Here is an 11,945-nt window from a genome sequence, read left to right as displayed (position 1 = left end):
TGCATTAGTTCCATCTTCCTGTGGACTGGAGGTGTTTAGATCATTCCAAAGCTGCGTTGGTGCCCCCCCCCCAACAGGAAGTGCTCCCCGTTGGTCAGTGATGCTGAAGCGACTCACACACACACACACACACACACACACACACACACACACACACACACACACACACACACACACACACACACACACACACACACACACACACACACACAGATACCACATGTCGTAGTCACCCTGTTAGCATGCTGGGGTAATAATCCTCAGCTTCCTCTTTACCCGGGGGCAACCTGGGGTCTTCCTCCACTTTCAGCCATGGGGGGGGGCATTTACAAACCGTAATGATAGAGCTGCTGCTGGTTCCGTGTTTCATTGGTCTGTTTTGCAGCACAGCTCCGTGACGTAGACATGATGTCCAACACGCGTGTGGTCACGTGACGCCGGCGTCCCTTACGCCTCCGTTTTGCCCCGACTGGGGGGGTCACACAGCGTTAACAGCCCTCATGTGTGTCGTGTTTGAGACTCCAGACGGGAGCGACAGGAAAAATAAAAAAATCTCACGCTAACACGTGTTCACAGCGTCTCCTCCCGGCCAATCACGTCCGCCGGGGCGTCAGGACGGCGTGGAGGTCACGTGCTTCACATTCCAGCGCCTTCTACCTGGAAACCTCACTTCAGACGGGTTCGCTGCTCCGATGAGGACGAGGGTTCATGATGCACACACACATGTGAGCGTGTGAACACACACACATGTGAGCGTGTGAACACACACACATGTTAGCATGTGAACACACACACATGTTAGCATGTGAACACACACACATGTGAGCGTGTAAACACACACACATGTTAGCATGTGAACACACACACATGTGTGCGTGTGAACAAACACACACGTGTGTTCACACACATGTGTGTGCGTGTGAACACACACACATGTGAGCGTGTGAACACACACACATGTGTGCGTGTGAACACACACACATGTGTGCGTGTGAACACACACACATGTCAGCGTGTGAACAAACACACATGTGTGCGTGTGAACATACACACACGTGTGTTCACACACACTCACACGTGTGTGTGAACACACGTGTGAGTTTCCTTCCCTGAACGTCTGGAGGCTACAGGAGGTTATTTATTGGATGTAAACTCTGGTCCTTCCATCTCCACCTCGGAGGCCTTCACTGTCTGCTCGTAAAGCGGAGCGCTGGTACCTGAACGTCTCGCTGCGACCAGGGAAACACTATAAAAGGTAAAAAACAGGACTGGAAGCTGATCTCCACGTTTTAATAGTTCCCTAAAGCCTGACTGAGGGTTCGGGGTTCAGGTGAAAACACGATGAAGAGGAGCGAAGCCGAGAGTTTTCTGATCACATCCAAAATATTAAAACAATTTCCATCTTCATCGCTGACAGACGTCCACGTCAGTGGTGTTGGAAGTGTTTCTGGGGTGTTGGAAAGTGTTTCTGGGGTGTTGGAAGTGTTTCTGGGGTGTTGGAAAGTGTTTCTGGGGTGTTGGAAGTGTTTCTGGGGTGTTGGAAGTGTTTCTGGGGTGTTGGAAAGTGTTTCTGGGGTGTTGGAAGTGTTTCTGGGGTGTTGGAAGTGTTTCTGGGGTGTTGGAAAGTGTTTCTGGGGTGTTGGAAAGTGTTTCTGGGGTGTTGGAAAGTGTTTCTGGGGCTTCATTCACTACATGGATGAAGATCATTGATTTTTAGCCAGAAATATCAAATATAAATAGATGAAAAACGTCCAGAGACGTTTCCATTAGGTCAAAGGTTCTCCATAAATGATGGCAGTGAGGCAGAAAAAGGTGCGCTTGTTTTCTATGATGTCAGTCAGAATAGACCCCGGTTACTGAAAGTACTGTTTAATATTGATAACTTCTGATCGTCACTTCATTGTTAAACTCTTCTTTCATGGACATAAATCTTAACGAGTCGATTCTGCTGCTCTTCTTGATGTTAGTTTGTGATTTAGTGAACGTTGTTTTACCTTCCATCTTTTTTTACCTCCTTCCAGCTCATAATCGATTGTAAAGTGAAAATAATTTCATTCTGCGTCTCTATATTTCTTCCATAAGGACCACAGAGATCTACTCAGGTGTCCTCAAGCAGATGGAGAGCTGAGTGGGTCGTAACCATTACATGTATTATTTACAGAGGACAAACTAAATGGAACTCGGCCGGCTCAGCAGTGGATATGTATCGAACGTGGTTCCATCCTGTTTGGTGCAGACGCTGTGCAGACGCTCTGCAGACGCTGTGCAGACGCTGTGCAGACGCTCTGCAGACGCTGTGCAGACGTTCTGCAGACGCTCTGCGTGCGTCAGGAGCCCGGTGGTGATCCCGTCTGCTCTGTGGGCACCGGCGGGGCTCGGAGCAGCACTGAGGGTAATCCTGGAGCCGTTTGAGGGGAAGTGGGGGCTTTATGAGTCTCCTGCACACCTGGATCCCATCACGGCCTCTCCTTGAACAGAGGTCGTCTGTCGGATCCGTCTCAGCTCCTCGTGTTCTGGTGAACTCCGCTGGAAGACGGTTGTGTGTTTTAGTTTTTCCATTCAAAGCCCCCCCCCCCCCAACCTATGAGCCCAGGCCTCTCTCTGATTGGTCCTGACAGGAATGCTCAGTTTTCCACTGTGGGGTGACTCATCTGGGAACCCTGAGCCCAGCGAGTCGTCTGAAAGGAGCTGCTGACCTCGGATGCTCCCCACCGGAGAGCCCAACCCGCCGACACCCCCCCTCAGGAGCCTCGTGACATTTTGGAGACGATCCTGACGTCAAAGGAGACGCTTCATTTGCCGAGCGCACAGCGACCTTTTTGTCTGGCTGTTGGTGAAGTTCCAGCATGCATCAGCACGTGGGAGGAGCCCTCACCGGTTCCTCACCCTCAACCTTTCATTTCCACCAACCAGCCCTGCACACGGACACGCCCCTCCCCTAGCAGGGCAACAAGACCGGACTGGAACGGGGCAACACTGGGCTGGGCCGCGGCGCTCTGGGACACGTTGACTGTCAGCGGCCGCGGAGACACCCCCCCCCCCATCCATCCTGCCGGGAACAGATGCAGGGAGGTGCCTGGGGGGGGGCTGAGGCTGCTGCACCGGATGGCAGGAGGATCATTTTATCCCTAAATCAAGTGGAAGCACACGGGGGCAGAGGTGTGTCAGGAAGTAGTGCTGACAGAGTCGTGACAGAACACTAACCAGTCGTAACCGTGGAATGAGGAGCATCCAGGTGACAGAATGCTTGTCGAAAAACCAGTCAGTCCATGAGCCGTCTGCTGATCTGTTACTGGGGGCACGTAAAGTAGATCCTCCAGGTCCCAGCTGAACCCCCCAGGGACTGAACTTCTAGTCAAATAGTACCCCATTTAAAATAACTAAAATCAAATGAATCCAGTCCACATCTCGTTCTTTACCAACGAGATCCGGTCTCACTGATGTCGTATCCATCCGCCAACACGTGGTAAAGAACGAGATGCATAGTAAAATATAGAAACCTCCATAAATAACCTTTCCATCCTCTAATTTTTTCATTATTCCTTTCGTGGCCCCTTTTCCATAAACACATGACCCATCGTGCTGGACGCTGTGTCCTGATTGGACGAGCTCTACACGCGTCCTTTGCTCTGTCGTCCCGTTGAGGGAAACGTACTTTTCCACAGCTGTAATCCTGCGTCCGACGCTCGGTGTGATTTAGTCGCCTGTGAAACTCTCTCCGTGCGTTGCTTGTTGTTTGGGAACAGGAACAACGTGTCTGAGTGTTTCGGAGCTGCTGAATGACCTTCTGTCGTCTCAGAGGAACCGGCGTGCTGCAGAACGTTTGCGGGTCGCCGTGTAAACGGAATGCTGACACGACTGTCAGAGTAATTTTGCGGTCTTGGCTGCAGACGGGTGAACGCATATGTGTGTTTATGCACACGTGTGTGTGTGTGTGTGTGTGTGTGTAGGTTCATGTGTGGTGAGCTGCTCACGTCTGAATCATCAATCAGTCGGTGACCGTCTGAGTTGGGCCTTCAGACACTTCTTTACACGTTAATGAAAGTTAATCCTACAATCAATACAGGATGGAGTCATCAGCGTAGCGGCGCTGCAGAGCCTGTCAGTCCAACAGAAGGGCGGTAAAGGCTCCATGCAGAAGATTCCATTTCATAATCCCTGTCATAATATGGATTAACGATTACACCATCAGAGGACAGTAGTTGTTGTTGGGGGGTTAGGGTGTCGACCCGTCTGGTCTCTAACGGACGGTCGTTGGCGTCCTTTACAGGAACGCTTCAGTCCTGCATCGCTTCTCAGCACTGGTGAAGAAACCTCTAGTGACCCAGTAGTGGTGGTCAGGGGGGGCCTCGGGGGGGGCCTCAGGGGGGGGCCTCAGGGGGGGTTCGGGGGGGCGGGCCTCTGGATGGGAGAAGCTAATGTGTGGAGCCTTTTATTCTGTATTTATTTAGCTTCAGTCGGTGTAGTTCAGTCCTGTGTCAGCAGGATGTCACCGTTGCCATGGTAACAGCATTTTGTTTGGTTTTCTCAGGACTGACGAACAAATCAGATTCATGATGATGCTCTGTTAACACGTTAGTCTTTGTTACGCGTGTTCTCTCCGTGTTAGCGTGTTCTACGTGATCTGACCTAAGCGGTACGACCGTGGGGGTGTCCGGGTGTTTATCTGCCTCGTGATGAACTGGCGGCTTATCCAGGGTGTACCCCGCCTCCCCGCCTCTCGATGTCAGCTGGGATCGGCTGCAGCGTAAACCGTGACCTGGATTCGGATAAGCGGCTGAACCTCTTTGAGGTGGGGGGGTCTCGCCTCGAGTGTCGACTCCATCGGGCTTCAAACCACAAACCTTTATTTTATTCAACACTTCTGCTGCTTCGACATCGTTTTCAGAGGCAGAAAATACAAAATCATATGTAACACTGACGCACCTGCAGCCCCCCAGGACAAAAACCAACACGATGATCAGAGGGTGTGAGGACATAATATAGGATTTAATATGTGGCCAGATGCTGGTGTAGGTGATTAGATAGCTGCTGATCTGTGTGTGTGTGTGTGTGTGTGTGTGTGTGTGTGTGTGTGTGTGTGTGTGTGTGTGTGTGTGTGTGTGTGTGTGTGTGTGTGTGTGTGTTAGCCTCATTACTCTGCTGTTGAATCCACACCAGTTCTGTTTCCTCTTCAGCTCCACATCCTGAAGTCCAGAAGGTTCTTTTTAAAGGTTGTGGATTCGTCCCACTGAAGTTCTTATCGGTTATTATAGATTATAGATTATAGATTCTGAAATTGTCCAAACCTGTGATTCTTGTTTTGCGTCTGCGTCTCAGTTTAGTGAATGGAATTCCTTCATCGTTATTGGATAAGACACAGACACTCCTCAGACACACACTCATATTTATTCCGGCGTCATTCTGGATTCAGGTTTTAATGGTGGGAGGAGTGGCTGAAGGTCAGATGAAGGTCAGGGTGACCCTGACAGGGTCACTCTGTGACCGGTATGCCAGCCGTAATCCGAGCGGCTCCTCCACAGATTAGAGGAAGCGGATGATGAACGTTCTGATTGGTCGGATGCAGACTGATGCTGGCTGAAGCTGATTGGAGGATAATGAGGCATCTCGTTGGGCTCCAATGACGGGACGGGGCCAGGAGAACTGATTGATTGATTGACGGCCTGACTGGGGAGGCCCCGCCCAATCGGAGCAATCTGTCTACGAGACAGCACCGGGGTAGGAGGGGCCGTTCTCAGGGGATGATGGGTAATAAATGACCCGGTGGAGAACACCTCAGGGCTGACAGTCAGTGTTTTTTGAGGATATGTTGGAACATGGGGGCTCCTGCAGGTTTTAGGGGTAAAATCAAGACGTTTGCACCAAAATGTCCAAAACACAACGGCGACTGTGGAGGATTATTCAATCTCTGGAAATTATGGGCTAGTACCAGTAATTAAATTACATTCTAAGAATTTATTAGTGCCTATTTTTTTAAAGGCAGCTCTTTCCTTGAAAACAAATATATTATTTTAGAATTCTGTGCTATCGTAGACAAAAAAAGGCTTCGACTTTGATAGAATCTGGTGAAAATGTGAATATCAAATGTAGTTGGTACTGAAACATGCATGTAATTCATATGTTGTTGGCATGAGGTCCTGATTGGAGCATCATTTCATTCAGGCAGATCTGAGGGTTCACAGCTGTGTCAGGCTGTAATCATCAGATGCTAACATCAGCAAGTTAAAACGCTCACGTTGGCTTAAAATGTTGTTTTGATGATGTTCAGCAGGTGCAGGCTGATGTTCATGCACCCGGGGGGGTGGGGGTGATAAAAACACCCTGGTTGTGTTTCTATCACTACTTTTTGAGTTATTGGTAAAAATGTGATTTTTTTTTCTGCAATAACAGATTAAATTCTGGAATGTCTGAGCAGGAAAGAAAGAGTTCCTGGTTCCCCAGAACTCAGTCATTCTGACGACGAGTAGCTAAAATTGTTTTCTGGAGGCAGACGTTGTCATGGCAACCCCCAGCCGAGGGGCAGCAGTGGTGATTATGTTCTCACACGTGTAATTCCTGTCTAATCGTCCCTGAAACAGAGCAGCTGAATGAATGCGCTGCGGTCAGAGAACCTCCTGAGTGTTTCCTCCTTAAAAACACAATTCCACCTTAAATATGTTCAAACCCTCAGAGAACAAATCAATCAGACTCCTTCTCATGTCGTTCTAATCATTCATGTCTGCTGTGAACAAAAACGCAGCGGGGTGGTTTTCAGCTGGAGTGATGTGTCTGCAGCGACACGGTTGTACATCACTGACCCCCCAGGAGGGGGTCCTGAATCACGTTTGGCAGGTGAGGAGGCAGGTGTGTGTGTGTGTGTGTGTGTGTGTGTGTGTGTGTGTGTGTGTGTGTGTTGGTAACAAAGGCTTACTGAGGCGGTGAGGCAAACCGGGAGGGCAGGATCTTTTTATTCTTGTTACTTTGCGCTGCTGGGGAGGGACACGTTTGCTTTCGTTTGTTCTTTGGACTTTGGACGTGAGACTGAACAGGTGGAGGTAACGATCCGTCAGCGGCTCCTCTGGACCAGTACCTGTCCCAGGTAAAGTTCTGTTGGACTGGACATCTACACAGGTAGATGAACCAGTTTGTTCCAGTTCACTGTGTGTCCTGGTTGTGACCCCAGTGAGGTGTGTTGTGACCCCAGTGAGGTGTGTTGTGACCCCAGTGAGGTGTGTTGTGACCCCAGTGAGGTGTGTTGTGACCCCAGTGAGGTGTGTTGTGACCCCAGTGAGGTGTGTTGTGACCCCAGTGAGGTGTGTTGTGACCCCAGTGAGGTGTGTTGTGACCCCAGTGAGGTGTGTTGTGACCCCAGTGAGGTGTGTTGTGACCCCAGTGAGGTGTGTTGTGTAGTTTTTCTGAGTTTGTGAGGATCTGAATGGGTTTCGTGTCGTCTCTGTGCGTTGCCATGGCTACCAGCCCGTATTCCTTCATCTCCCACCCCTGTTTGTTTTTCCCAGGAGTGACCCCCTCCCTCCGCGGGTCACTGGGTTCTTCGTTTGGCTGAAGCACACGCCTGTTTACGGGGTCATGGGTCAAGCTTGTCCTGTGACGTTAACGGAGCCAGAGGCTCACGGCGTCGTCTGAGTCGAGATGTAAAAATTACACTCGTTTTGTTTGCATCTGTGGAGGAAAATCTATTCCACGTTTCTATTTCACCTCGACCCAATGGGGAGACGGGAGCCCCGTCTTTTCCTGTCTGCTCTCATTGGGCCGCGGTGAAAAGAGGCAGTGTCACTCAGGGGGGGGGACTAACCAGACTCATTATTCACTGATTCCTCTTCTTCCACTACCGACAGCATGGGAGAGGAAGAAGTCCCAACAATCATTAGGGGTGGGGGGGTCCATGTAATCTCATCCAGTCATTGAATTGAGGAAAACGTTGGGGAGACAAGAGAATTCAGGTGTGGAGGGAGCAGACTGGATTACAGTTGTTTATGAGGTAGAAATAAATTATAGAAATAATCTGATTGGAACCCGATGGAAGATGTTTGTGATCAAACTGTTTCCTGTTCCTCATCGTGATGAAGATCAGGTCATCACCTGATCCTCCTCTTCTCCCTTGTGGCTTTAGCTGCTCAGCGTCGCTGTTTCTGTTCTGACCGTCAAAGTTTGAAGGAGACAAAAAAATATTTGTTAAAAATTGATCTTTGCAAAATTTCTGGCATTTGTTAGTCTTGTTATGCGATCAGGGGGGGTTTGCTGATCTGATGCTGGATGGAGGAAAAGCTTCAACTGAGTTTGAAGTTTGTTATGTTGTGTCATTCGTGTTAATGTTAAGATAAAAGACAAAGATGGTCAAAAGACAGAAGAAATGTCGTCATGTCAACATAAGACCTCTGTATTTACCTGTGTGTGAGTCATGTGATGAAAGAAGACCCGTATTGATCTGGTTATTGATAGGATTTAAATTTTATTGTCAGATGAGATGAGAATCTGTGGGGTGTGTTCAAATTATTTTCTGCTGTGAAGAAAAAATTAACAATAAATGTCCAGAATATCTTCATCCTCATGTCAAGGTGATGAAGGTGTCTTTGAAGGGCAGCTGAAGGTCGTTGGTCATTGTATATGGGATGCTCTGGGGTTGAAGGACCCTACCGATCAATACGATCAATACCCTGATGCTGTCTCTCTCCTGCCCCTGCAGACCTCCCTGCCTCCTCTCTGCAGTACCCGTGTGGATCGGTGGACTACCTGTGTTCCCCCCGGCTGGCAAAGAAAGGTCCGAGCCCCCGACCATGTCAGGACTGGCCTGCCGTCAAGCCCCGCCCCCAGCCCTCCACCCCACCCAGACCGCCACCCGCACAGAAACCACAAGGTGAGGTTCCACACGCTTTCAGGTCTGTGACCAGCTGCTCCTGGCTCCGCCCCCACACCATCAGGCTCAGTAGGTCCCCCCCAGGAGCATCTCTAAAGTGGGTCATTCCCTCCCCAGCGTCCCCGTCTGGCGGCGCTTGAAGAAAGCTAAAAACGTCGTGTTCTGGGGGTTTGAGGAGGATTCACAGCAGAGAACCAGAACCCTAATACCCCCCCTTATTACCCCGTCTGAGACGGGCTGGAGGCGTTCAGCTTGTGGGTCAACACGCTGACCCCTCGGTACTCACGGGCAATGCGTTCCAGGAAACACGCAATTAATGAATTCTGCAGTAGGAATTTAATTTAATGTAAACGTCTCTGAACCCCCCCATACTGATTTTAAACCTGAACCCCCCCATACTGATTGTAAACCTGAACCCCCCCATACTGATTTTAAACCTGAACCCCCCCATACTGATTTTAAACCTGAACCCCCCCATACTGATTTTAAACCTGAACCCCCCCATACTGATTTTAAACCTGAACCCCCCCATACTGATTTTAAACCTGAACCCCCCCATACTGATTTTAAACCTGAACCCCCCCATACTGATTTTAAACCTGAACCCCCCTATACTGATATTAAACCTGAACCCCCCCATACTGATATTAAACCCCCTTCTATCTGTATCACCTCTAAAACACTCTGACAGACTGTTTAAAACACTTTGTGTCTCACGGACGTCAGAGACTCACAGAACGTAGAACACTACAGGATGCTGTCAGCCAATAGGATGCGAGTACAGTATCATGTGACTGCCTACCAAAAATCCACGAGTAGGTGAAGTCGTGAGCGTTGATGTGCGAACGCGTGAGGGAACACTCATTCATTAATATTAGTCAAAGTAAATGTTTGAAATATTCCTGGTTTGATTTGAAGTCACATGACCCAACCCTCACCTGTGTGTCATGTGACAGGAGAGGCAGGTTGTTTGTGTTTCACAGGAACACTGAAACTAGTTCAGACGTTTCATTTACATCTTTATAAAAAGTTACTTCCTTCTAACTTCTATTTACATAAAAACACGTTATAAACATGTTATAACTGTAGTTATAACAAACATAATTTAGCATTAATACACAGATTTAAAACTGCCGGCGTCGTCAGTTGTCTGTATCTACTTTTTTTTTCTTTGTGTGTGTGTGTGTGTGTGTGTGTGTGTGCGTGCGTGCGTGTGTGTGTGTGAGTGTGTGTGTGTGTGTGTGTGTGTGTGCGTGTGTGTGTGTGTGTGTGTGTGTGTGTGTGTGTGTTAAACCGGAGCACACACTCATCTCAGCATCCTGTTCTGTAATCAGGAAGTTGAACTCGTTGGCGACTCGCTCTTCACGACTTTACGCTGCGTTTGCCTTCATCTGGTATTTGATCGGGTGTCGCCCCTGACCTGAGCCATGGGGGGGTCCTCCTGGGGGGTCCTTCATGTCACCTGAGTGTTTTTCTGTTTTTCTGCTGGCTGTCGTGCGTCTGTAGTGCCCCCTAAACCCACCCACCTGCTCGCCCTCGGGCAAGACAAGAAGCCCAAGAGGATTCCACCGGCGCCCTGCAGGCCCCTGCCGGCTCCTCCGCCCCCGCCCAAACCGAAGGCCAGCGCGGCCCCCCCAGGCTCGGGGGCGCAAAGGGAGGCCCAGAAGGTCGGGCTGCTGATCGAAAGGTTTGAGAATTCAAGGTAAAGCCCCTCCTGGGTGTTCTCCTCTGGTCCGTTCTGCTCTGAAACGGTTTGTGACTCAGATTTTTCCTTTCCCAGGGTTCCTATCCTGGGGGTGCCGCGGTCCCAGCTGCACCTGTGCCTCAGGATGGACGCGGCGCCAGACGTCACCTCTTCCTGTGGGCCGGAGGTTCCAGGAGATTGCCCTGCTGCGGACGAACTAACGCTGGTCGCCCCCAAACGGACTGAGGACCAACCTGACGTCTGTCTGGCCCCCACGCATATCGACGGCTCAGACCACGCCCCGCTGGATGACATCACGCATGGGGTTGGTTGCCTTGACGACGCGGAGAGAGAGGAAGTCTCTTCCCAAGACCTCCTGGACAATCAGGACTCCTCGGAGCAAAATGGGAAAATCCCCAACCGGGACAGCGGCATCGACTCCCCGTCCTGCACCGCCGACGGGGAGGGGTTCCCCAACGAGGACGCCATCGACGAGGAGGACCGCTACGACAGCGTCACGGAAACCGAAAGCGTGTCATGTTGTGTTACCCTGGGCAACAAGAGGGACTCGACGCAGGACGAGGACAGCGACCTGGATGAGGGCAGCGGGGGAGAGATCCCCTCCCTGACCGACGCACAGCCGGACGTGAACAGAGTGAGTCCTCGTGAGCGTGAACATCACGTCATCAGCGTGAAACCTGACGTGTTCTGTTCCTCCATCGCAGCAAAGCCACAGCTAGTAATCTGTGTGTAACTCAAGCAGCGCGTGTTCTAAACGTGTTCCAATGACAGAACGTCGTTTCCGTGTCCTGCAGGGAAAGCGTGTCGTCTCCGTGGTGCTAGCATGTTAGCACTGCGAGTAGCATTGTTTTCTAGCAACATTCAGTCTTTCTAATATGAAAGAACAAGTTACTGGTAGTTCAGCAGCGAACGTGAAGGCTCATTAATACAGGTAGTCCTCAACATATGAACACGACTGGCTCTGAAGAGTGTTCATAAGTTGAATTGTTCCTAAGTCGTTATTTATTGAATTACAGTCTTGGTCATTTGAGGGCATTTAAATGGATGGATACGACCTCAGTGAGACCGCATCTTGTTCTTTACCGCGTGTTGGCGGATGGATACGACATCAGTGAGACCGGATCTCGTTCTTTACCACGTGTTGGCAGATGGATACGACATCAGTGAGACCGCATCTTGTTCTTTACCGCGTGTTGGCGAATGGATACGACATCAGTGAGACCGCATCTCATTCTTTACCGCGTGTTGGCGAATGGATACGACATCAGTGAGACCGCATCTCATTCTTTACCACGTGTTGGCGGATGGATACGACCTCAGTGAGACCGGATCTTGTTCTTTACCACGTGTTGGCAGATGGATACGACATCAGTGAGACCGTATCTC

General features: G+C 50.1%; 1 protein-coding gene across 2 annotated transcripts in view; it reads left to right on the top strand.

The window, feature by feature from the left end:
* fgd (faciogenital dysplasia) overlaps window positions 1-11,945 on the top strand; it is a 48,828-nt gene that overhangs the window by 18,869 nt on the left and 18,014 nt on the right. Inside the window, exons 2-4 of one of the 2 annotated variants that reach the window (XM_068327636.1) lie at window positions 8,684-8,854; window positions 10,361-10,541; window positions 10,635-11,193. In XM_068327636.1, the coding sequence (XP_068183737.1) occupies window positions 8,684-8,854; window positions 10,361-10,541; window positions 10,635-11,193 (911 nt within the window). Of the gene's footprint in view, window positions 1-8,683; window positions 8,855-10,360; window positions 10,557-10,634; window positions 11,194-11,945 lie in introns of both variants that reach the window. The other variant, XM_068327627.1, reaches the window with a different exon arrangement.

This window comes from Antennarius striatus, chromosome 2 (genome assembly GCF_040054535.1).
Source record: "Antennarius striatus isolate MH-2024 chromosome 2, ASM4005453v1, whole genome shotgun sequence".
Taxonomy (NCBI): Eukaryota; Metazoa; Chordata; class Actinopteri; order Lophiiformes; family Antennariidae; genus Antennarius; species Antennarius striatus.
The sequence above is the reverse complement of the archived record's forward strand: the minus strand, read 5'-3'. Positions and strand labels throughout refer to the sequence as shown.